Source organism: Echinops telfairi, unplaced genomic scaffold (assembly GCF_000313985.2).
Source record: "Echinops telfairi isolate 266 unplaced genomic scaffold, ASM31398v2 ScPeMD7_1713;HRSCAF=2227, whole genome shotgun sequence".
NCBI classification, from domain to species: Eukaryota; Metazoa; Chordata; class Mammalia; order Afrosoricida; family Tenrecidae; genus Echinops; species Echinops telfairi.
Window position 1 is genome coordinate 6922855 of NW_022105611.1, and position 24298 is coordinate 6947152.

The 24298-nt window shown below is 45.3% G+C and overlaps 1 protein-coding gene across 1 annotated transcript in view; it reads left to right on the top strand.

The window, feature by feature from the left end:
- Positions 1 to 24298, top strand: part of ME3 (malic enzyme 3) — a gene marked incomplete at its 5' end in the record, with an annotated part of 218681 nt that overhangs the window by 98480 nt on the left and 95903 nt on the right. Inside the window, 2 exons of the mRNA XM_004708884.3 lie at positions 2986 to 3119; positions 6785 to 6934. Of these exons, the coding sequence (XP_004708941.2) occupies positions 2986 to 3119; positions 6785 to 6934 (284 nt within the window). The remainder of the gene's footprint in view (positions 1 to 2985; positions 3120 to 6784; positions 6935 to 24298) is intronic.

Below are 24298 nucleotides of genomic sequence, written 5' to 3' on the forward strand. Positions count from 1 at the left end.
ATGAGCCCCTAATAAAGTGATATTTTAAAAAAATCAAGGGTTCATGAGGGAAGGGGGGGAATGAGCTGATACCAAGGGCTTAAGTGGAGAGCAAATATTTTAAGAATGAAAAGGGCAATAAATGTACAAATGTGCTTGACACAATTGATGTATGTATGGATTATGATAAGAGTTGTATGAGCCCCCAATAAAATGATTTGAAAAAAAAAGACCTCCTTCACAATGTGATTGCAAGGGAAATATAGAGTAAGGCCAGACATTGGTAAGAGTGCACTATACGTAGATATAGCAATAACTCTAAAGTGTAAATGGTCAGTATGTGGGTTTTAATTTCTGTATGTGATGAGAGTTTGTCGATGGGATGGCTTCAGCTGGTGGTAGAATGAGGTGAGGGAAGCGCTGATGCTCCTTACCCTATCAAAGCTCTCTCCATCTCAAGGAGCTCCAAGAAAGCTAGCCTGCCATCAGCGTCATTCAGGTCTCACGTCGCAGTGAGATAAGCCGTGGGTTGCTAACCACAACCCCACCAGCTGCACCACAGAGAACGATGAGGCTGTCTGCCCCCATAAGATTCGCAGTCTTGGGTACCCCATAATCAGAACCAATACCTCATAGCAGGGGGTGACTTCTTATCCACATAGCCATCTTCACTTTGGGGTGGGGGTTGGGGGGGAAGGGTGGGGGGGAGGGTGTCTTGCATTACACAGGGCTTGTTAAGAATAAAGGTCTCACCAGAATTGCCCCAGGTATCACCAGCCCTGAATACTTGAGGACAGAGCATGAACCCAGTCATCACTAGCATGTGCTACAGCCTCAAAAGCATATCTGTAGTCCTCTTCACCTTCCTGTGTGGAGTTTAGGTTCTCCTCTCTGCTCTTTGCTACCCTGGAACCAGGCAGGGATGTGGCAGCATTGCTGCTGTCAGCACTCTCCCTGGGAAAGCTGAGGACGTTGTCTCCCGGAGAGCAGCAGCACCTGAGCAGCCCTCAGCTCAGTAGAGCACCCTGGAGTTTGTGTGGCACCTGCCTTCTCACCCTGGGATGCGGAGGGGCCAGCTTGTGTTCCCACTCCTCACAAGTCCCGTGTGAGAGGATGTAGGGGACCAGCTTGCACAACTGAATGGGTCCTAAGGTGTGGTTGTGTGATTGAAGAATAAAGCAAAGAAACATCCAGACAAGGCATGCGAGGGCTTACCTCTTCAGATGGCAGGAACAAGAGAGGGAGAGAGCTAATGTGTTCTCCAGCCAGCTCCTCTAATCTTGGGCTTGCAAGCATACACATGCGTAACAGGAAGGGACACAGAGGTCAAGCCAGCTCACAGAGGACCAAGGTTAAGCCGCCATCATAACTCTAGAACTCACCCATCTTGTTACATGCATGTCCCTTGCCTGTCCCCTTCCTGATGTGCCTCTAACACATAAGGATCACAGATTGCTCCCCCTTGAAGGGTGTGGGCTGTACTTGGGGTTAGAGAATCTGGTCACTCTCGATGGCAGACAGCCTTCAAGCAGTGAGCCTTCAAGTGCACAGTAGCAACCGGGTGCTTGCAAGCAGCACCCTAAAACTGCCATTTTTATGGAGGGACATTGTGGAGAACAACTTTAGTTAGAGAATGTGACTGGGATTCACCTCCAGCCCACAAAAGTGAAGGCCTTCCTCCACCAGAATCCATAAATATGAGGATAATTTAGCCACTTACACACTCTTCCCAGTTCTCAGTCTGCCACAAGAGTCATTCTTGCAATTTCCACAGCAAACACTCTCTCCTTAGGGCAGCGGTTCTCAACCTTTGGGTTGCAACCCCTTTGGGGTTTGAACACCCCTTTCATAGGGGTTACCTGGTTCATAAAAGTAGCAAAATGACAGTTATGAAGTAGCAACAAAAATAATTTTATGGTTGGGGGGTTACCACAGTATGAGGAACTGTATTGAAGGGTCTCAGCATTAGGAAGGTTGAGAAGCACTGCCCTAGGGGCTTAGCTGTGCACCTGTCCAGCAGGCAGGTTCCATGCCATCCTAGTTAGACCCCATATGCTCTCCTCACCCCTCTTTCTTTGGTCCAAACCAGCAAATTCTCTTATGTGAAAGAGGAGGCACAGACTGGGAGAAAGGTATACAACATACATATCTGATAAGGGACTGTGTTCAGTGCATGCAAAGAATTCTGAAAGCTCGGCTGAAAGGAAACAAAGAAACCAATTTTTAAAATGGGAAAAATAGCTGACCAGAAACCAAAGCAGATATACAACACAGATGTCCAATGAGCATCTACAGAGAGCTTCAACATCATTTGTCATGTGTGAGATGCAAAATATGAATGTATGTTTAGCTTATCAATACAGATAGAGGTGGTTACTTGTAATATATATGTGTATATATCCGTTGGATAGCATGCACATAATTTCCTTTTTCTGCCATCTAATGATAGCCTAGAAATAATGATAGCCTACTAAATATCTACTCTGCAAAAACAAGGCAAGTCTGAAAAAACTGATAGCACAACACGAGCAGAATTGTGACATGGTCTCCTGATGGCATTCTCCAACCAAAAGGCACAGTAGGTGAAATGACAAGCTGGCTGAAGTATGAAGTTTCATTAATAACAATTCATTAATACCACTTCATTCATTATAACAAATATGCCGTAGATGTCAACAGTATGGGAAACTAGGAAAAGGAGTCGATGGGAGCTGTGTGAACTATATAAATATAAAACGTTCCTAAATAATGTCTATTAAGGCTTTTTTTAAAACAACTAAAGACAGTGTAGGTATTTTCCCCTGATAACTGAAGAAATAAAGGCTCAGAAAAGGCAAAGTAACTGGACCAGGATCACCTAGCTACTCAAATAGCAGAGGTGGGATTTGAATCCCGAGTCCGTTCTCCTGCGTCTCACTGTCCTCTGCCCAGCTACAGACAGAACCTCATCTGTTTCTTGGTTTCCTGCACATCTATGTGTCTGTGTTTCTTTCTTGTTCTCCCCAGGGTATGGCCTTTACCCTTGAAGAAAGGATACAGCTTGGAATCCACGGCCTAATCCCTCCCTGCTTCCTGAGCCAGGATGTCCAGCTCCTCCGGATCATGAGATCCTACGAGCGGCAGCAGAGTGACCTGGACAAGTTAGTGCCTGAAGTCTTCTCTCTCTGCCCGGCCCCTGAGCGGAGCCACCCATTGCCTGTAGACCACAGAGAGTTGGCTGGCAAAGCCCAGGCTGAGAGATTTAAGCAATCCCAGACCCAGGCCTGCCTTCTGAAGGGAGTGATGGCCTTCCTGGGGGACATGGCTTACCATGATCAGTTCCTATGTCCCGGAGAAATTAAAATTTCATCAGCTGTATCTGGGAAAGGATGGCATGAAGTCAGCCTTAGAAAGACTGGTACGACTTCATTAGTCAGCAGCAGGGTTCAGGGAGGTCATTTCACTCAGAGGGCAGACATGGAGGACAGGCAGGGAGACCTGTGTGTTAAGGAAGTGGTACCTGACCCTTGGAATATGGAAACGTTCAGAGAGGGGGGAAATGGACAGGGAATGCGTTGAGAAAGACATGCTGTGTCAAGTGTTGGAGGTGTACACCTAACAGTTCCTATCCCTTTCTGAGTTTTTCCCAGGGGAAATACACAAGAGGGGTCAAATAGAGACTCATAGGGTCGATAGTATCAGCTCCGCTAAGAAAGGCTTTTCCCTTTCCTGAAGAGATCTGAGTTTGCTGAGCTGAGATTTGAATTCAGGCCACAGGTCACTGGGCTTTGCTGCAGCCAGGACGGGGAACAGAGCCTGTGGTACTTGACTGAGTGAGAGTGCTCATTCTGCCACTTGTTGGCAAAAGTTACTTGACTTCTCTGAACCATGGTGTCCCCATCTGTATCAGTGGTATCTAATACATAGGGCTATTGTGAGGAATGAGTGTGTTAGTTATTGTGATATTAGTTATTGTGACATGCATAGAACAGTAGACACTTTCTAAGAGTTACTTATATACTTCCTTGCTATGGGCTTCAACAGACATATGCAGAAAAGATAAGGGATCCCCTATTCATAGTAGGACTCAGTGGCATAGTTGGACTTTGAACTTCAAGGTCAGTAGTTCAAGCTCACCAGACACTCCTAAGAGAAAGATGAGTCTTGATGATCCTGCAAAGATTTATAGCCTTAGAAACCCAAAGGGGCAGTTCTACTCTGTTCTATAGGGTTGCTATAAGTCAGAATGAACTTGATGGCAGTTAAGTTTTGATTTGTATATATCCAAAAAGTTTAATGGCCAACACATTCGATCCATAGGGTGAGGCTGCCCAGAACTCAGTAGCACATCAGTGGAAGTGGGCAAATAAACCTCTGTCCCCTGTGTTATACTCTCAAAGCTCTAAGGCCGGGGTCCTCAAACTACAGCCTGCAGGCCACACGTGGCCCGCCGAGGACATTTATCTGGCCCGCTGGGTACTTTTGCCCCACTTTGTTTTTTCACTTCAAAATAAGATATGTGCAGTGCGCCTAGGAATTTGTTCATCGTTTTTTTTAAAACTATAGCCCTGCCCTCCAACGGTCTGAGGGACAGTGAACTGGCCCCTGTTTAAAAAGTTTGAGGACCCCTGCTCAAGGCATTGCACACATTACTTCTAAGGCTATGCTTCAGCCCACGCCCAAAATTTTCTCCCTTTTGTATAGCCCACTCAGGCTGAGCCCAGCCTTAGTTCCCTGAAGACCAAACCAAAACTTGCACAACGATTCCAGTCAACTGCATGAGGTGTTCCCCAGCCGGGGTGACCAGGACCTTTCTCCTTTCATCAAACTTGTGAAGGAGAATTAAAGTCCGAAGCAGCATCCTCTGCCCGAATGACTGTAAACTCTGAAAGTTAATATTTGAAATCCTCCTCTTTCAGCTTTTTCAAGTATAATGAACCTTGCTTTTCTGGGCAGATCTTCTGCAGCTTGGGGGCAGGGAGTGCTAGATTCTTGCCCTTGATGCCTTGTTGAAGCACTTGAGCTTGCTCATTCCCAGGAGCCCCTCACTTCCGCAGGTACTTAGGGTGATGCTAAGGGGGCTCCCCTTAGGCAATGGTGTGCTGGTGTATGTCTAATAACTGGTTCTCTAGGGCATGTTTTGGGAAGCCCTGGTATGTACCATTTTCTGATCTCCATGGCGTAAATACTCCCACCATAACCAATTTCAAATTACCACTGAATTCAGCGTCAGGAAGAAATCTGCACAGACACTACTGGGCCAGAGAATCCTGGTGACCCTGACGTAGGCCAGTGTCCTTGGTGGAGAAAGAGAGTCTCCAGGCCCAAGAGGCCACAAGACTTCCCCAAGTCACACACCTAGAAAATGACAGAGCTGGACTTCAAACCCCTGGCTCTGGAGCCGTGCCCAGTGCTCATCCCACAACAGCACAGCTGTGTTCCCCAGTGGGAGCATCTCTCCCCACCCTACTTCATGCTGAGGGCCTCAGCTGCCTCTGCACTCTCTCCCACATGTTCTCCAGGAAGAGGATGCTGTCAGCAGTCCCTTATATTCCATGTGAATGTCAACCCCGGGATGGTCTCTCCGAGAGGTGCTTGCATGTGTAGGGGTTTGAATTAAAGGCTCCGTTTAAATTAAGGACTAATAATCTAAGGCATGGTATTCTCGGTCCCCTCATACATGTGAAAGTTGGACAATGAATAAGGAAAGCTGAAGAAGATGGCTTAGTGCTATCAGTCTTCAGGGACTAGGTGAGGAAAGATTCTTTTGGTGCATGCCTCCTGTGACCCTTTGATCCTCAGCCACTTGAGAACTCTGCTTATGGCAGGACTCATCAGCCCTGTGTGGTAGGAAGGCCAGCTCACACACCAATCATATGCTAGGGATTTTCCATGACATCACTCCACTCCCAGAATGTTATTATTCTATTGGAATTCACTGATAGTCCTATCATAGTCATAAGAGTTTTGAACAGTGGTTGAGAGCATGAAGTACAGAGCCAGAGTCAAAAAAATGTCACACTCAACTGCCATCAAGCTGAGCCTGACTCATGGAGACCCGAGAGAGTAGAGTAGAACTGTCTCTGTGGGTTTCCAAGACTAATTCTTTACAGTAGTAGAAAGCCTCGTCTTTCTCCTGTGGAGTGATGGGTGGTTTTGAACTGCCACCCTTGATGTTAGTAGTCCAGCACATAACCCACTATGCTACCAGGGTTCCTTCCATCTCTGCCATGAGACCTTGGTGAGTTATTTAATTTCTCCTTCTCTATAAAATAATGAGAATTATATACCTACCCTAGAGGTTATTGGAAGTTTTATGTGAGGTAATGAATGTAAAATACTAAGGAGAGTACCTACACCTTGTATGACAATAATTGTTAATTACTGTCCAGATTTGGGGTGCCTACAACTATCGTGAATCCCTCTAATAGCCGTGCAATGCAGGTATTATTCTCCGCATTACATTGTTGAAATCCATGCTTGGAGAAGATGGGTAATTTGCCAGTAAATGTGCCCTTTAGGTGACTGAGCAGGAGGGGAACTCTAAATCCTTGACTGTCACCTATTTGTAATTGTTGTTATCACCTACTGAGTTGGCCCCCACTCATGTCAGCCCAGTGCCCAGTGGAAGGAAGTTCTGCCTGGTCCTGTGCCTCCACCGTGATGGGTGATGGATCAGATCATTGTGTTCCACAGGCCTTTCCTTGGCTGATTTTGGGAAGTATATCATCAGACCTTTTTTCCTAGTCTTAGCCTGGTGAACTGCAAAGCAACACCCAGCCCTTCACTGACAGGTGGTCAGCTTTTGCTCTCTCCCCTCTTCAAGGTACATCATCCTCATGACACTCCAAGACCGGAACGAGAAGCTCTTCTACAGAGTGTTGACCTCAGACGTGGAGAAGTTCATGCCGATCGTCTACACACCCACCGTGGGGCTGGCTTGTCAGCAGTACGGCCTGGCCTTCCGCAGGCCCCGGTGAGCCGTCATGGGAAGTGGGGGTGAGGGCTCAGTTTCATCTCAGAGAAAGGAATAAATTATTTTTACCTGCCTTGCCTATTGGTGGGGATCTTCGGAACTAACTCTTGCCTGGGTCAATGACCCACTAAGGAGGCCTGTGATTCCAAGATTTTGCTCAGGAAAAGTACCTTGGCAGAGAAATGAGCTGAACGTGTATGTGTGGGCAGTGGGGAGGCAGGTAGCAGAGCTCCTCTTCCATTAAATAATAAGATGCCAAGCATGTTGTTTATAGCTGTCCTTGAGGAACTGGATTGATTTTCTCTCATTGTCTGCTTGTCATCCCCTTTCTCCCGCTCTGCTCATTCCTCTGATGGGGACAGCGCTCCTAGCAGTTCAGCCGATGAATAATGGAGTGCTGGCTGCCAGACTGAGTTCTCCTACTGACTTGAAGAACCAGCATTCCTTTCTTTGTACTTGACTCAGATTTTACTTAACATTTCATTTTATTAGGAAAACAAAATACACTAAATTATTTTTTAGAGCCAAAGAATTCTGGGACATTTTCCTAAAGACATCACTTCTTTTTTCATGGTAAGGTCAGTGATAGATGATAGATAGAGAGATAGATAGATAGATAGATAGATAGATAGATAGATAGATAGATAGATAGATAGATAGATAGATAGATAGATAAAGGAGTGTTTTGGTGGTGCTGTGGGTTAGGCCTTGGGCTACCAACTGCAAGGTGGGTGGTTCAAACCCACAAGCCACTCTGCAGAAGAAAGGTGAGCTGTTTGTTTCCATAGAGATTTATCATCTGAAAAACTCTATGTAGGATCACCAAGTTGTAATCTACTCAATGGCAATGGGTTTAGGGTTGAGATACGCTCATACAGGAAAGCTTCAAAATGTTCGTGGAAAAAATGTCTTTGCGTTGTTATGAGTCAGAACTGACTTGACGGCACCTAACAGCAGCAGCACGTGGCAGTGCAAAGATTCATGCACGTGCTGCGTGATAACCAAAAGTTTGGTAGCTCAAGTTCCCCCCAAAACACCTCAGAAGAATGGCCTGGAGGTCTGTTTCCAAAAACCCAGACCGTGGATACCCTGTGGAGCACGGATACGGATTGGGCAGCAGAGTGATAGGTCCATGTAAATAGGAACAAGGCCTTGCAAACCACTGAACATCAAGGAGCCACATCAGCCCTGGACAGTGGGGAGGAGGGTGCTGCAGAAGCTGGGCACATAAGGTGGGGGGAATAAAAGACCGGTGACAGTCCCCACAGGGACCCTAAAATGAAAAGCATAATGTTATAACAGCTAACTACAGGCCAGGTAATATTTCAAAACCTCTACCCCTATGAACTCATTTAAATATCATAACCACTCAGATAGGTACTATTATCATATCTCATTTGTAGATGAGTAATAATTTGCCCAAGGTCCCACAGCTAATACCTGGCAAAGGCAGGATTAAAACCAATCTGACGCCAGAGTGGGGGCAGGTAGCTACTACCCTATGGTCTTAGAGTTTAGGGGCCATGCACATGTGGTGGGCTTCCCAGTGTCCTTGAAGCCCCAGGACTGTTGGATTGCCTGGGGCACTATAGTAGGGGGTGCCAGCTAGCCTCTCCAGAGCCTGTCCTGGGAGTACTAATGCTTCAGAAGTAAGGTCCTGGCACCTGTGGCAGGGTGGAGCTGAGGCAAGCATGGACCGAAGGAACGGACTCCTTGGATTGGACCCTCTCACACTGTGTATAGATTTCCTGCATATGTTTTGCACGAACTGTTCTCCAAATGACTACCCAATTCAGTTATTTGACATGTGACATCCTGAGTTGTGGCTCCAGGTTTCCACCTGGCTGATTTCCAGTTGTTGATCCCACACCTGCCTGGCTCCTGAGCGAGATGAAAGTTGGGGCTCCACCCCAGCCAGTGGCTGTATCTGAGGGCTGGCCTGGAATCGTTTTGTGGATTCTCATCTGAAGGGAGGATAGCCCTGAGGCCCAGAGGGAGAGAGCCAGCGGCTGCTCGGTTTCTGAAATGATCAACATTCCTGCCAGGCTCCCTGGAACAATGGAGTCTTGTGTGAGAGGTCTGCCCCTCCCCACCCCCACCCCAAAAGCTTATGAGGTCCAGCTGATGCTAAAATGAAACCTCCAACATGCCTGGGGCTCTCCACTGGCTCACAGCCTGGAAGGAGATGCCCAAGTTTCTTCAGGGTACTTCCCTGAGTGCATGAGACACAGCAGAAGTTCCTGGACGCCACTGGAGACTCCCCCACGGTCCCCTGGCTTGGCTACGCCATTCCCTGCATCCCCAGCCGTCATGAGCCTGGGCTACCCTGACTTGAAGGAATGCTCCTGAAGGTTACTAGCATGTACCACTAAAAAAATCCCAACCAAACTCACTGCCTTAGAGTTGATGCCAATTCACTGAGACCCTATAGGACAGGGTAGAACTGTCCCTGCGAGTTTCTGAAACTATAACTTTATGAGACCAGCAAGCTCAGTCTTTGTGCCACAGAAGAAGCAAAAACTAAAGAGGAAGCCGAGCAGGAGGCCAGGGCAGAGTTCAGTCAAGAGGAAGGAGTAGAAGGGAGGAAGTTGATACCAGATTTGACTCTCTAATCAGTGAAGACTCTCGCTGTTCCAGACTCCCTCCCTCTTGACCGGCCATGATTTCACTGTCTTCATCTCTTGGGCCCCAATGGCTGTGCACTACACCCTTGTTCCTAACATGCCCCAGGCTCTGCGTGGGCTCCTGCAGCATTGGGGGTAGCGGGGCGACTGTGGTGGCTGTGGAAAGAGCAGGGGCTTGGGAACCAGGCAGGCTTCAGCTTGAATCTCAGCTCCTGGTGACCGTTTGTTTGTTTGTTTGTTTTTTAAGAAACAATAACAAGATTTTGTTTTCACATTGCGTAGAAGGCAGGGGTTCCGAGATGGCAACTCTTGATGGCAGTGGGTACCCACCTTTTCCAAGACTGAACACGAGGTCACTGACTGCTGGGCACTGCCAAGCTGACAGCCTCAAACCACCTGAATTGGGGGTAAAAGTGCAGGGAATGAAATGTCACTCTCTGAGAAAAGAACTCCCGTGGTTTGCAGCATGGATCCAGAGAGCAGCGCCCAGTGCTCCCTTGGGGCTGTTCCCCATGATCAACCCCCTCAATGCTTGTGCGAAGGACCCACAAGGAAATGCCAGCTCCTGGTGACTTTTGAGGATTCAGTGGCATCTCCTTGGTCTGTCTCTCCATGTGTGAAATGGGGATAATGCCTGCCTGTGTGCTGGTTTGTGGGGTGCTACATGTAAGACACCTGTCCCTGCTAGGTACTCAGCAGCCGTGTTTGACCTGACCCATCGTCTCTCAGAATCTGGGATCTGAACTCAGTCACTCGACCTGGGAGTAGAAATTGTAAACCCACAGAGGGCATCTAAGTCCTCCTAAAGTCCACCCTGGTCTTTCATTCAGACCTTCAGTGAGCTGCACCCATACTTAAAAACTCAGGAACCCTGGTGGCACTGGGGGTTAGGTGCTGGGCTGCCAACGGAAAGTTTGGCTGTTTGAAACCACCAGCCGCCTTCTGGGAGAAAGACAGGCAGCAGGGTTCGGTTACAGGCTCATAAAGCTCATGGGGGCAGTTCTCTAGGGCTGAGTGTGAATCAACAGCAGTGAGGGGGGGTGCACATTTAAATACCAAAGCCCTCAGGAAGTGCATGTGGGGAAGTCAGCTACAGACTGAGATGAGTTAAAACAGCAAGGATAGGAAGTGGGGCTTTCTGTCTTGTGGGCTGAGGTTCTGTGGAAGATCCCTGAAGACAATTTTGAATGACGACAAAGCCAGCAGCCCTTGGCCTAGGGCCAGGCTTTCTCTCTGTTCTCTCTGCAAACAGGTGGGTTTCTGCACCCAGGCCAGCCCCGTGTATGGCGATCAGAACAGCTGCCATGTATGGAGTGCTTCTGATCGTCCCAATGAACTGTAGGCTAGGGACTCCATGTGCATTTCTTTAGATCATTTTATTGGGGGCTCTTGTTACAATCCATACATCACTTGTATCAGACGTATTAGTACATATATTGCCATCATTCTTTTCTTGACATTTACTTTCTATTGAGCCCAAAGTTCCTGGAACAATTCAATTATCTTTTGATTCTACTTTTCCACGAATTTTTGAAACCCCTCATAGATGTGTGTGTGTGTGTCTGTGCATGTGTAAATTGAGGCACAGGACAAGCAAGGCAGCCACACACTGGTCTGATGATCAAAGAGCGAGAGACAAGAAAGGCGAGGTTCGCAGAGCCATTTCTCTCTCTGCCCTTCAATTGATCCCATATGTGTTTATTGGCCAGGTTGGCACAATAAACTAACTACCTCAATATCTCACCCTGACCACTGTCTCTCTTCCCCCTGGGTTACTTCCCCCTGGAGGGGTGTGTGGTTTGTGCCATTCATTGTGATCGGTCCCCCTTCCTCTGCTCCTCTTCCTCCCTCCCCCCACCCTTTTGGTGTCACTGTTCCCATTCCTGTTTTGAGTTCCATGTGTCCTGAGCTTTATCTCTTGCTGCACCTGTCTATGCACACGCTCCAGTCCAGTCCAGAGTGGGAAGCAGCAGTGAGGTCATGATAGTGGGGGGTGAGGAGGTCTCATGGGACCAGAGGTATATTGCATATTCCATAGGTGCTCTACTGCACCCTGATTGATCCCTCTGTGGGAGGATGCTCCACTGTCCACAGATGGGCTTTGAGTCTCCACTCCAAACCCCCTCATTCTCACCAATGCGTTTGTTTGTTTGTTATGAATCTTCTTATGCCTAGTACCTGGTCCGGATGACACCTCATGATCTCACCGTCTGGTGTGCTTCTTGATGTGGGCTTGTTGCTTCACTGTTTGATGCCGCTTGCTTAACTTCGATCCTTTAAGACCTCAGATGCTATATCTTTTAGTAGCTGAGCACCATCCACTGTCTTCACCACATCTGTTTATGCCCCCATTTTGTCTTCAGCAATCATGGGGGACGGGGGATGTGAGCATCCAGAATGCCATTTTGTTAGAACAAAGTATTCTTGTATTGAGAGAGGGTATGAGCTGAGGCCCAAGGCTCGTCCACGGCCTCAGTATATTGCCTTATAAATATATGTACATAAGCCAATACCTCCATTTTTATGGATTAATGCATTTACATAAGTATGCATCTCTGCTAATACCGCTATCTATAGCTTTGCTTCCTAGAGTTCTCCTCTGTTTCCTTTTGCCTCCTCCTGTCCCACCATCATGTTCCCCCCTTCTTCCACCTCTTAGTTCTTCCTCTCATCTAGATTGGTCTTGCTCTAATACCCACAGGATCTCTACAACCTCCTAGATGTTGGTTTTAATTCCCTGGTTGCTCCCCTGTCTATGGCGTTGTTTGTTCACCACCACCACCACACGGCCTCACACCCACCTCCCACCACCTTCTTCCCCCAAGACCCTCCGGGGCTGTTGGCCCAGTTGCTTTCTCCCCAAGCTTGCTTCCCATGTCTGGCTTATATAAGTAGGCACACCAGCAATGCCCTAGTCCACTGATTCTCAACCCTCCTAATGCCATGACCCTTTAATACAGTTCCTCTTGTTGTGGTGACCCCCAACCATAAAATTATTTCCGTTGCTACTTCATAACTGTAATGTTGCTACTGTTATGAATCATAATATAAATATCTGATATGTAGGATGTATTTTCATTGTTACAAATTGAACATAATGAAAGCATAGTGTTTCATCACAAAAACAATATGTAATTATATATTGTGAAATATTTATTTCTATTTACAAATAAATGAAATTTTGTCTTGAAGCATGGTGTTACATGGGTAACAGTCCTCACGCCAGGTACTTGTATGTGGGCATATCTGCAGGTGGGTGGACCCGCCTGGAGACACATAAAGGAGTGGTGTCTCAGTTCCTAAGACCATCGGAAATATGTGTTTTCCGATGTTCTTAGGCACCCATGTGAAAGGGCTGTTCAACCCCCAAAGTGGTTGTGACCCACATGTTGAAAACTGCTGTCCTAGTCCAAACAAAAGATTGAAAAAGAAAAGGAGAGAAAAAAGAATTAAAAAAACAAAAAACATATATAATTCAAGGTCTGTCCTCTGGCCTTTATGAGTCTCTCCCCACCGGTCCAGGGTGAGTTCTGTGGGCTGCCCCTCCTAGCCCGAAGTCTATTTGGTGGGCTCTTTAGGGGCTTTGTGGGTTGGCTTTGCTCCATTTGCTGATCTGTTATGCGCCCTTCTTGGTTTGTCCCATGGTGGGGGAATCAGGCCACATTGTCTCCCCATCGTGTGTCCCATGATTGTCCTCTGTCGCCGTACGCTCCAGTTAGGGCCAACATGTCTTGAGTTGTTGGCGGTCCTACAGTCCTCTCTGTGCCTTAGCAGCTCTGTGCAGGGACATCGTCCTCCGGGCGTGGTGTGCCCATATGCAGTCTAGGACGACTGTCCCTTTCTCCTTCGTGGCTTGCTTCCGTGTGGGCATGGGAAGTCCTTTCCTTTCCCCCACCTGAAGCTTAGTGTTGTTCTCTGTTGCACGTACTTCTAGGGCAGGGCTCAGGCTGGCTCTGGTTGGGGCTGGCCCTGTAGCCCAATTTTTTCATGCAATCCTCCAGGTGGTGGCGCTGTCCTCCTGGTTTGGCGCACCATGTGGGGTCTGCATGCACACTCCAAGTCTGGGCGCCATTTTGGCATCAAGCCCACTTCATGTGCATTTTCTCCAGGCCCTACCACAACCTTATAAGGTGTGCACTATTTCGTGGAGATAGAAACTAATGCTAACTTGTCTAAGACATCCCAGCTGGCCCAGAATCCATTCCATGTATTTTTTTCTCTCCATTCAGAATCCAGCTTCTTGTGGCTCTGGTAAACATGATGCTTCAGAGATTGACACTTGCACGTTTACCTTGGAGTGGTTGTGCTTTGTTGCGACTGAGTCAGCTCCAACTCAGGGCACCCTGTACAACCAAATGTAATTGTGCCCGGGAGTCACCCATCTTCAAGATCATTGGTATACTCAACTCCATTGCTGCCAACACTGTGTTTTTCCAGTGCTTTACAAACTAGGGGGTTCATATTCTATAGTGAGTGTTCTGTTGTGATCAACAGTGTTTTCATTAACTACTTTGGGGTCGTAGCTCCCCAGACCTTTTTTCCTAATGCTGGTTTGGAAGCTCCATTGATGAATCCTGTTTGTCATGGGTGAACCCCACTGGTATTTGAAATACCAGTGCCATAGCTTCCAGCATGGTAACAACATGTAAGCCACCAACCATGCAACAAACTGGCAGCCAGGTGGGTGTGCACACCACACACACACACACACACACACACCCTTGGGGAAAACAGTATCCTATGCTGGGAAAGCACTGGTACTGAAGTCCAGAGAAAGTAGGTCAGCTCTCTCACTAATGACCATGTGACTGTGGACTTGCTTCTCCACCACCCCCACCCCTACCCAAGCAGGATCGCCGGAACAGACCACATTGTTGACTTGCAGTGACCATCAGATGAACTAAAGGTGCACAAACATGCATTAAAAACCAAGTTCTTCCCAAGTGAAAAGGGGCATTGCTTATCCATCCCTTCTCTCTCACCTCCGTTGCCGTACAAGAGTGCACCAAGGACCCATAACCACCCACCGAGGTGTCCTTTTCCAGCTCACTACATCTAGTGAGCTCTTGCCCCGTTTTTCTGACTTGCAACCTATTTGTCTTCAACTGCCCTCCTCAGCTTCCCCCACAGAGAGACCGGTCACACCAGTCCGAGACCAGGGCTTCCGAAATGTCACAGGCTTCTTACAAGTGGACCGATTTTAAGTCCCGCACGGGAATAACTCTCCCTTTGGGCAGTGCATGGAACATCTTGAGAAAAGCCACCCTGAGAGACAAAGGCCACTGTATCTCAGCAGATGGGAAGACCATGAGAGCCCGGGCGCAATGTCTGAGCACGTGACAATCTGGAGTCATGCAAACTGTCAGTCTATGGGGAATGCTCTTCCTCCGAGACACACAGCGCACACACACACACACACACACACACACACACACACACACACCATCAGCACAATTAGGAGACATAGCAGAAAGCCAGGATTAGTATCAGCAGCCAGCTCCTCCCCATCCTTGGGGCATCAAAAGTGCTGACTCCTTTGACCAAGCTTAGTCCATGTCCAATTACGCCCAAGCTCCTCTGCCAAACAGCTTCAGCTGCGCTGCTGGAAAGGCGCCCTTGAGTGGAGCAAGCACAGCAAGGGCTGCAGCTGGGTCTGCTTAGACTGCATGTGACACTTGCAGTCCTCCAGCCGTGGGTATTCTGAAAGAATGTGGGTGAGGAGTCAGGAGATGTGGGCTCTCACCCTTACTCAACCACCTTTCTGGCTATGACTCCTTGAACAAGTCACTTAGCAATTTAGTCTCAAGCAAAAATGACAGGAACTGCGTCACATAGCTTCTGTGATATCTCTCTGTTCTAACAGTTTCTGATCTAACAACCCAAACTCGATAACCCAGTTAGAAAAGAAACATTCGAGTGAACCATAGTCATATTATATAGCTGAGCTGGCTTGTCCACATGTAAAATTTCGAGGGTTGAATTCAGAAGTGGGTTTCCACCCTGTATGAAAAGCATCTGGAGTCTTTAAGAAATATCACTGCCTCATCCTGCATCAATTACACCAGAACCCTGAGATTGGGGCCAGGCTACTTTAGATGTCAGAAGCTCTCCAGGTGATTCTGGTGAGCAGCCAGAGCTGAGAATTCCTGGACTAGGTGGTGTCTGAGGTTGCCTCTAGCACTGATCTTCTGTAACTTGGAAGTTGATCATGTGCAGCTGGAATTTCCCAGGCCTCCTCATCCTGACCGTATGCATGAGGATTAGGGTCATGATAATACAGCAGACTATTGATCTCCAACTCACACCTTCCGCAAGCCAAATCATTGAACTCACTGCCAAGTTCCTTCGTGTCTCGTTCACAGGGTCACTGGCACATGAAGCATGAGAAGCCTCCCATCTGCGTTCCTCCTCCCTCAGCCAATTTCTCATGAAGCTGCACCTTGCACCAAGCAGCACACCTGTCCCCTTGACTCTCTTCTGTTATGGTAATAACTGCCCACAACTTGACGTCACCATTACTGGTCTGTCAGTTTGTCATACTCTGATGACAGAAACTATGTCACTGGTATTTCAAATACCAGTGCAGTCAACCATGGTAGACAGGTTTCATGGTACAGCTTTCAGACTAAGAACGATGCTAAGGAAGGAATGCGTTGTCCACTTCTGAGGGCTTAGCCACTGAAAACCTTATGAATAGAAGAGACCTTTTCAGATATGGTGCCAGAGGATGAGGCCCTCGGATTGAAAGTCACTCAAGATAAAACTGGGGGAGAACTGTCTCTGTCAAGTCAAGTTGCCTAGAATGATATGGATGGAACACGGCTGTCAGGACCTTCACTTGAGGTATGACGCAAAATGAAAAGAAACCACTTTAAACATCTACTAATAACTGGAACATGAATCTAGGAAAATTGGAAGTCCTCAAAAATGAAACGGAATGCATATTGATAACCTAGGTATTCATGAGCTGAAATGGACTGGTATTTGCCTTTCAAATCATACAAGCATATGTTTTACTGTGCCAGAAATGACAAATTCAGGAAGAATGATATCAGATTCATTGTCAAAAAGACCATTTCAAGCTATATCTTGAAGTCTGTGCTCTCTGTGCTAGGAAAATATCTATCCACCTACCTACAAGTAATCCAGTTAATACAACTATTATTTGAATTTATGCAACACTAAGCTAATCATGAAGAAATCGAAGAATTATTCCAACTGTTTCAGTCTGGATTTAATTAAATATGCAATCAAATTGCATTGATAACTATTGGTGATTGGAATGCGAGAGTTGGAAATGAAGAAGGAAAGCGAGGCAGAAAATATGGGCTTCATGATAGAAATGAAGCTGCAGATCACATGATAGAATTTTGCAAGACTAATGGCTTCATTACAAATATTTTTTTTCAACAACATTAACTATACATGTTGACTTCACATGAGGGAATACACAGGAGTCAAACTGACAATACCTGTGAGAAGAGACCATGGGGAAACTAGATATTATCAGGCAAACAAGGCCAGGACTCACTGTGAAACAGACCATCAAGTGCACATATGCAAGTTCTGGCCGAAGCTGAAGAAAACTAAAACAAGTCCACAAGAACCAAAATTCAGTCTTGAGTATGTTCCCACATGGATTTAGAGAGCACCTCAAGAAGAGATTTGAAAAATAATGATGGCAACATATGTACAAATATGCTTGATATAATTGATGTGGATTGTTATAAGAGCTGTAAGAACCCCCCCAAAAATAATCTTTTTAAAAAATTAAATAACAAACAAAAAGAAAAGAACAGATTTGACACCTTGAACTCTAATGACTGAAAACCTCATGAGCTCTGGGGTGGTATCAAGAACATCATACATCGCTTTACACAATTGATGTGTGTATGGATTGGGATAACAGTTGTATGAGCCCCTAATAAAATGTTAAAAAAAAAAAAAAGAACATCATACACGATGAAAGCAAAGGGTCATTAAAAAGACAGAAAAGAAAAGACTGTTGTGGGTATTAGCAGAGGCTCCAACACTTGCTCTTGAGCAGAAAGTAGCCACAGTGAATGGAAGTAAAGATGAGAAGACCGCAACAGAAAATAGGAAAGGGCAGCTCACCGAGACAAAGGAACGTTACTCTGATGACGTGCAAAAGCAGGAGATAGGAAGTCAAGAAGGAAGAAAACTGCCTATCTCAAGCTAAAAGAGCTGAAGAAAAGTTTCAAGTCTCAAGTTGTAATCTTGAAAGATTCTGTAGGGAAACTATTAAATATTAAATGATGCAGGAAATATCACAAGAAGATGATCTTGGTATGATTGAACTACTCAATTGTATGATAGGTAGATTAAGTGCCAATAAAACTGCTTTAAAGGTTAAAGATTTAAAGATTAAAGGTATATACAGAGCCAATCTATCAAACAGAATTGATTGACATTCAGTCATATCAAAAGGTAGCATATGATCAATAGCCAATGGTACTGAAAGAAAATGACCAAGCTGCACTGAAGGCATTAGTGAAAAACAAGGCTCCCCTAATTGACAGAATACCAATAGAAATGTGTCATTAAGCTGATGAAGCACTGAAATCATTCACTCTTCTATTACAAGAAATGTGGAAACTACCTACCAGGCCAACTAACTAGAAGAGATACGTATCAGTGTTCATTCCAAAGAAAGGTGACCCACAAAATGCAGAAATTGTAAAACAATAGCATTAATATCAAATGCACATTACATTCTGCTGAAGATAATTGGAAAATAGTTATAGAAATACATTGATAGTGAGCTCCCAGAAATTAGAGTAGGATTCAGAAGAGGACATAGCACAAGGAATATCATTGCTGATGTCAGATGGATCTTGGCTAAAAGCAGAGAATATCAGAGAGATGTTGACTTGTGTTTTATTGACTGTGCCAAGACATTCAACTGTTTGGATCATGACAAACGATGGATAACATTGGGAAGAGTGGGCCTTCCAGCATGCTTCATCGTGCTGATGGGGAGCCTGTACATGGACCAAGGAGCAAGAGGTTCAGAGAGAATGCGGGGATATCGACTGGTTTAAAATCAGGAATGGTATGCATCACGGTTGTATCGTCTCACTGTACTTACTCAATTTGTATGCTGAGTATATAATCTGAGAAGCTGGGCTATATGAAGAAGGATCGCAGGAAGGCTTATAAACAACCAGCAATAGACAGGTGACAATTGTGCTTAATGAAAGCAAGTAGCACTTAAAGCAGCGGCTGATGAAAGCCAAACACTGCAGCCTTCACTATGGATTAACTTAGCATAAAGAAAGCAAAAATCTTCTCAACTGGCCCAAGAGATAAAATCATGACCAATGGAGAAAAGATTGAAGTTGTCGGGGATTTCGTTTTGTTTGGCTCCACAAGCGACGCTCATGGAAGCAGCAGTCAGGAAATCAAACAGCACATTGCACTGGGCACATCTGCTGTCCAAGACCTTGTTCAAAGATTGGGCAGCACAGGCAGCACGTTGAGGACTAGTCACCCAAGCCATAATATTTTCAAGGTTGGGCAATACATATGGAAGACTGAAGAAGAATTGATGCGTTGGAGCTGTGGTCTTGGCAAAGAAATTGAAAGTACCATCTATACAGCCAGAAAGCAACTCTGTCTTTGAAGAAGTACAGCCAGAATGCTCCTCAGAACTGAGGATGCTGAGACTCGGCCTCATGTGCTTTAGACATGTTATCAGGAGAGACCAGGCCCTGGAGAAGGACAGCGTGCTTGGTAAAACAGAGGGGCAGGCAGCACGAGCAAGCCTCTTGATACAATAGATCGACACCGTGGCTGCAACAATGGACTCGTGTAATTGTGAGGACAGTGCGTGACCAGGCACTGTTTCCTTCTGTTGGTCATAGGGTCCATATGAGTGGACCACCTCACTGGCACCTAAAAACAACAGCATCCAATGCTAACCATCAATTTGTCCAGAAATAGCATCAAACTACAGTGAGCAATCATTTGGGTAAGACCTGTGTGGCCGGCCCTGTCCACCACACCCCAGACCCCCTGCCAAAAAAAAAAGATCTGGGGTTAGCTGGAGACCTTTACAGGAATTTGAACTGAGAGATGGAAAAAGTTATATGGAAAGAATTTTCCAGTTTGAGGGGTGGTGGAATTAAGGTGTTTCTCTGTTTCAGACTCTAAACTTTACAGACAGATCATGATAGACCAAAAGCAAATGCCAACTATGTTGGGGATGAGGGTGGAGGGGCGGAGTAGGAAGTTAAGGAAACAATTTGGGGTTGGTCCCTAGAGCTGCCTCTGCTCACAACACCTTTTCACATCCAGTTCCTGTTCACAAATTTACAATAAATCCTTTTTCTTGAGAGGCAACTTAAGCGACCATTTGCCTTAGGTAACTAGTAGAGCCAAACTGAAAGAGTGCTGTGAAATCAGGTGGATCTGATTAGTGCCCCAAATCCCTTGTTACCGGGTTAGACGTGGCTAACAGATGGAAGCTGTGGTTCCCAGATGTTAACAAGCATTAACGTTACCTGGAGGGCTTGTTAAAACACAGTGTCAGTGAGTTTGGGATGATGCCAGGGAATTTACATATTGAACAATCTTCCAGTTGCTGCTGCTGGTGCAGGGTCCATGCTTTGAAAAGCACTGGGTTAAAGGGTGGAGAAGAGTAACGCCCTGAAGAATGGAGGCCCATGAAAGGAACCAGGGCGAGATACTTCCAGACCCCGCTGTGCATTCACAGAAAGATCTGGGAGCCACAAGACATGGATTCTGGTCCTAGTTTTTGCCAACTCCTGATGCCCTTTCATAAACAGGTCTGCAAATGAGAGAATTTTATGAGGTGACCTTTGGGGTTCCCCCCAACCCTTACAGTCTCTCATTTCGGAGGGACCTAAAATGAGCAGATTAGAGCACCTTGCCGACACATTTGCCTCTAGCAGTTCTGGAATTAAGGGAGAAAAACATGCAGAAGTAGAGGAAAACGCATACCTTTCATTTTCTGACTTGAAAACGCTGTAGGTTTATCTGCAGTGTCCTTTTTGCTGAATGTTCCTATTCGCATGTAGGTACATTCCCAGACAGACTAGCTGGACAGTCCAGGTTCTGCCATGGACTATTGGATGCCATGGCTGTGGGAGCTCATGCCAGGAGCAAGCTAAGGAAGGTATCCCGAGAAGCATGAAGTGGCTTGTCTATTATTTGACACAAATGGCATGTGGAGTCAGTTAAATTGTATCTGGATCCCAAATCAGAGAAATGCTTTGAAACATAAAGATAGAGCAGAAGGATTGTGTGTGTGTGTGTGTGTGTGTGTGTGTGTGTCTACATGACAGTGGTTTTCAGATATTAAAGGAATGGGTTTCTTCTTTTTTAGAAGACATGTTGAGATTTACGAATAAAAACGATGAACTCACACCTAATTGCAGGTGACCTGCCTTGAGACTTCAGCCTGGAGACGGAGCAGCTCGCTCTGTGAGGGAGGGAGAGATGTTTCCTCAGCCAGCCATGGGTTTGGGTTTAGGGGCGGAGAGTGAAGGTGGGGATGATTGAACAGCAGATGCAAAGGATTATATTTTCTTCACTCAAGCTGAGGCAGATGAGTCCTTTTTAACTAGAACAGGATGGTCTGGGTTTGGCTGCCTTTTATGTGACGGCAGGTTTCCCCGACGACTCAAACAAACTGGTTTTGTTTCTTTTTCATCTGGCTCTCTGCTTGTCCCTGCTTTGTCCCTGGCAAAGCAGCCACTGTGATCAAAAGAAGGGGTGTGGGGAGAACTTCCTTACGCTGACAAAGAACTGCGAACGTGAAAGCAGGAGTTGAGTTGGCTTTTTCCTCAGCTAACCTTGATCTCTCATTAGCCCGTAAAAAACACTGAAGCGTGTTTTGGCTCAAAGGACATTTTAATCCAAACAGAGAAGATGCTACAAACAGAGCAAATGTTTTGAAAGTTTCTCCCTAGTAGAAGGATTATTGTGGTGGAGGTTTTTTGTTTTGTTCTGCTCTTTAAGGAAAACTAAAGATTGCTTTGGCAGAAAAGAATCCCATGACCAACAGACGAGGCTCTAATCCCTGATTACATTCAGGTTCTTGTCTGAACTGAAGGCATTCCAGGAATCCCTCAAAGTTCTCATGCCCTCTAGACTCTAGAGGGATAACACTATGCCCACACTTCCCGAACTCACTGGGATTGGGAATTAGGAAATGGGGGGTTTTGTTTGGATGGGAGGATAAGAAGGAATGCATTAAGAAGGACGTAGCTGGCATACTGAAAAGGGAAACTGGTATGTTCAGTGTGAATCAGTGTGAGAGTAAAATAAAGTTACTAGAAGAAGAAACTCAAAAAGTTAAAAGACATCTAGGTGGTAGAAAACGGACTTTTCTCATTTCACACCGTATCTGTGAGGGCCTCTCCCGGAGAACGGTGACTTCTCTCTTCATTGTATGGCCATGGTGCCCAGCATCGCATCATTAAGCACACACCATGCATGGGCAATACAGATGGTCTTCTGGGTAAATTAAGTAGTATTAATGAAGCACCATCTTTACATCTGGCCACTATGAGTACATGGGAGAGTCAGTGGAACAAATAATTTTATTCATAGCCCCTGTCCTTGACGGGGTTATGGCCCAAGTCGCATGAAGAGTGGTTCTTAGGAAATCTAAGCCAATGAAGGAAATGTGGTGCAGACTGACTAATCATAAGTGTTGAGATACTTTACTATGATAAGAAATTGCTCCAGTGAATTGTTGGTTCTTGATCTCACCTGGAAGAGAGGATTGGGATTTATACTGGGAAGCGGTTCATCATAATCCCTGGGTCACAAGAGACATCGACAAAGATTTATTGGATGAGTTCTAAGCAGAAGGAGCAGCAACCAGGCATGTGGTAAGGTGTGCACACCATGGTGAGAGTCATTAATGTCACTGAACTGTATACTTCAAAATCATTGAAGTAGAAATGTTTATTAAATATAGTTCACCACAATAATTTTTAAAGCTAATCTGAGAGGGTAAAAGTAACTGCAATGTTTCTAAGATAACTAAAGGATACATTTTATTTGCTTTCTTTATCCCCATTGTAGGCCATTCCGTTAGAAAAAAGGAAATATCTAAAGGAAATGAGACCATGCCTTTTATTTCCAAAGCTCTTGATTCTCCAGATTTAATAATAAAATCTGATCTTTATCATAAATGAGGCTCAGTAGGTTACTCTGGTCTCTGAGTGCAGGAGAGACCCCAGGTGAATCAATCAGTATGTATGCAGCCAAGTGGAGGGGCATAGATGCAAAGTTTCCATGGTAACCTTTTTGCTATTAGGGTATACCACATGAAATGTTTGTTTTGGTTTTTTTTTAAGGAAAAGTAAAAATACTATAAATTGAGGCAAAAATTATTTAATTGAAATATGTTTCATTGGGTGAAGGGAGACAATGGATAGTGTAAAATACAAAATAATAGTAGCAATATAGAATTGATCAAGGATTCATGAGAATGGGAGGGCAGGGAGGGGCAAAAAGAGGAGCTTATACCAAGAGCTCAAGTAGAAATAAAATGTTTTGGAAATGATGATGGCAACATATGTACAAATATGCTTGACAATGTTATAAGAGCTGTGAGAGCCCCCAATAAAATAATTTTTAAATATATATGTTTCATTATGGACAATAATCTTGGGCCAGTGTGATGTTAAGCTATATATTCTTCTTTTTTAAAAAAAATCTTCATCCTTTGAGACTGCAAACTGCTCAAATGTTCAACTGCAGCTTCTTGATTTGTGAATCTTTTATTACACATGAAGAATTCCAGGTGCTTAAAAAGTGACTATCTGCGTGGAGATGTCCAGTAAGTACAGTGGTGTGGTGGAATCTCATAACCTAACTCCATTAATTTTCAAAGAGTAGTTTGAGACATGTGTGGTCACACTTTGTTTACAACAGAATCTGTCCGTCTTTGTTGCTCAATGTTGTTTTGAGCTCAGTTTTACAACCATCCAATCAGTTTCCTAACAGTGTGATTTTGCACTGATTGATTGATTACCTTGTGCAAAAAAGAAGAAGAAAAACCCATGAATACTGGGCTGTGCATTTGGCCACCATACAGTGTATCTTATTCATCTTTGTGACTTTGTTCTCTCCCTTTCTGAACACCTAGTGTTACAGTTGCCAGGTAGTATGGAGGATAGATTAATATAAATACCATGAGGACAAGGGTTTTTGAGTCCCTAAAAAAGTGCCTGGCCCATAGACACCGTTAAATAATTGTTGAATTAAAGGTGAATGCATGTTTAGCAGGTACAAGTTATTAGAAAACAAAGAGTGGGCCTGCTCTGATTCTCAGCAAAACAGTAACAATATTTCACAGTGGCACCAATGTTGTTGCACTCTCCTGCCTGAATAGAATGATTAAGATGGGCATGCAGTGACTATTTTCAGGTCCCTGTTTGATAGTTCTGTCATCGAATGGTTTGGTGAGTTGTATAGACCGACGGCATTCTAATAGAGAAAAGGCAGTTCACAATCCATGCCCGTGGGAGCAGCAGTCAAGAACTCAAACAGTGTATTGCATTGGGCAAATCAGCTGCACGAGACTTCTCTAAAATGTTAGAGAACAAAGCTGTCACTTTGCGTATTAAGGAATACCTGACCCAAGACAAAAGTATTTTCAGTGGCCTCGTTAGCTAGACAATGAACACAGAAGACTGGAGAACAAAGTCATTCATATGAATTATGATGTTGGCAAAGAATA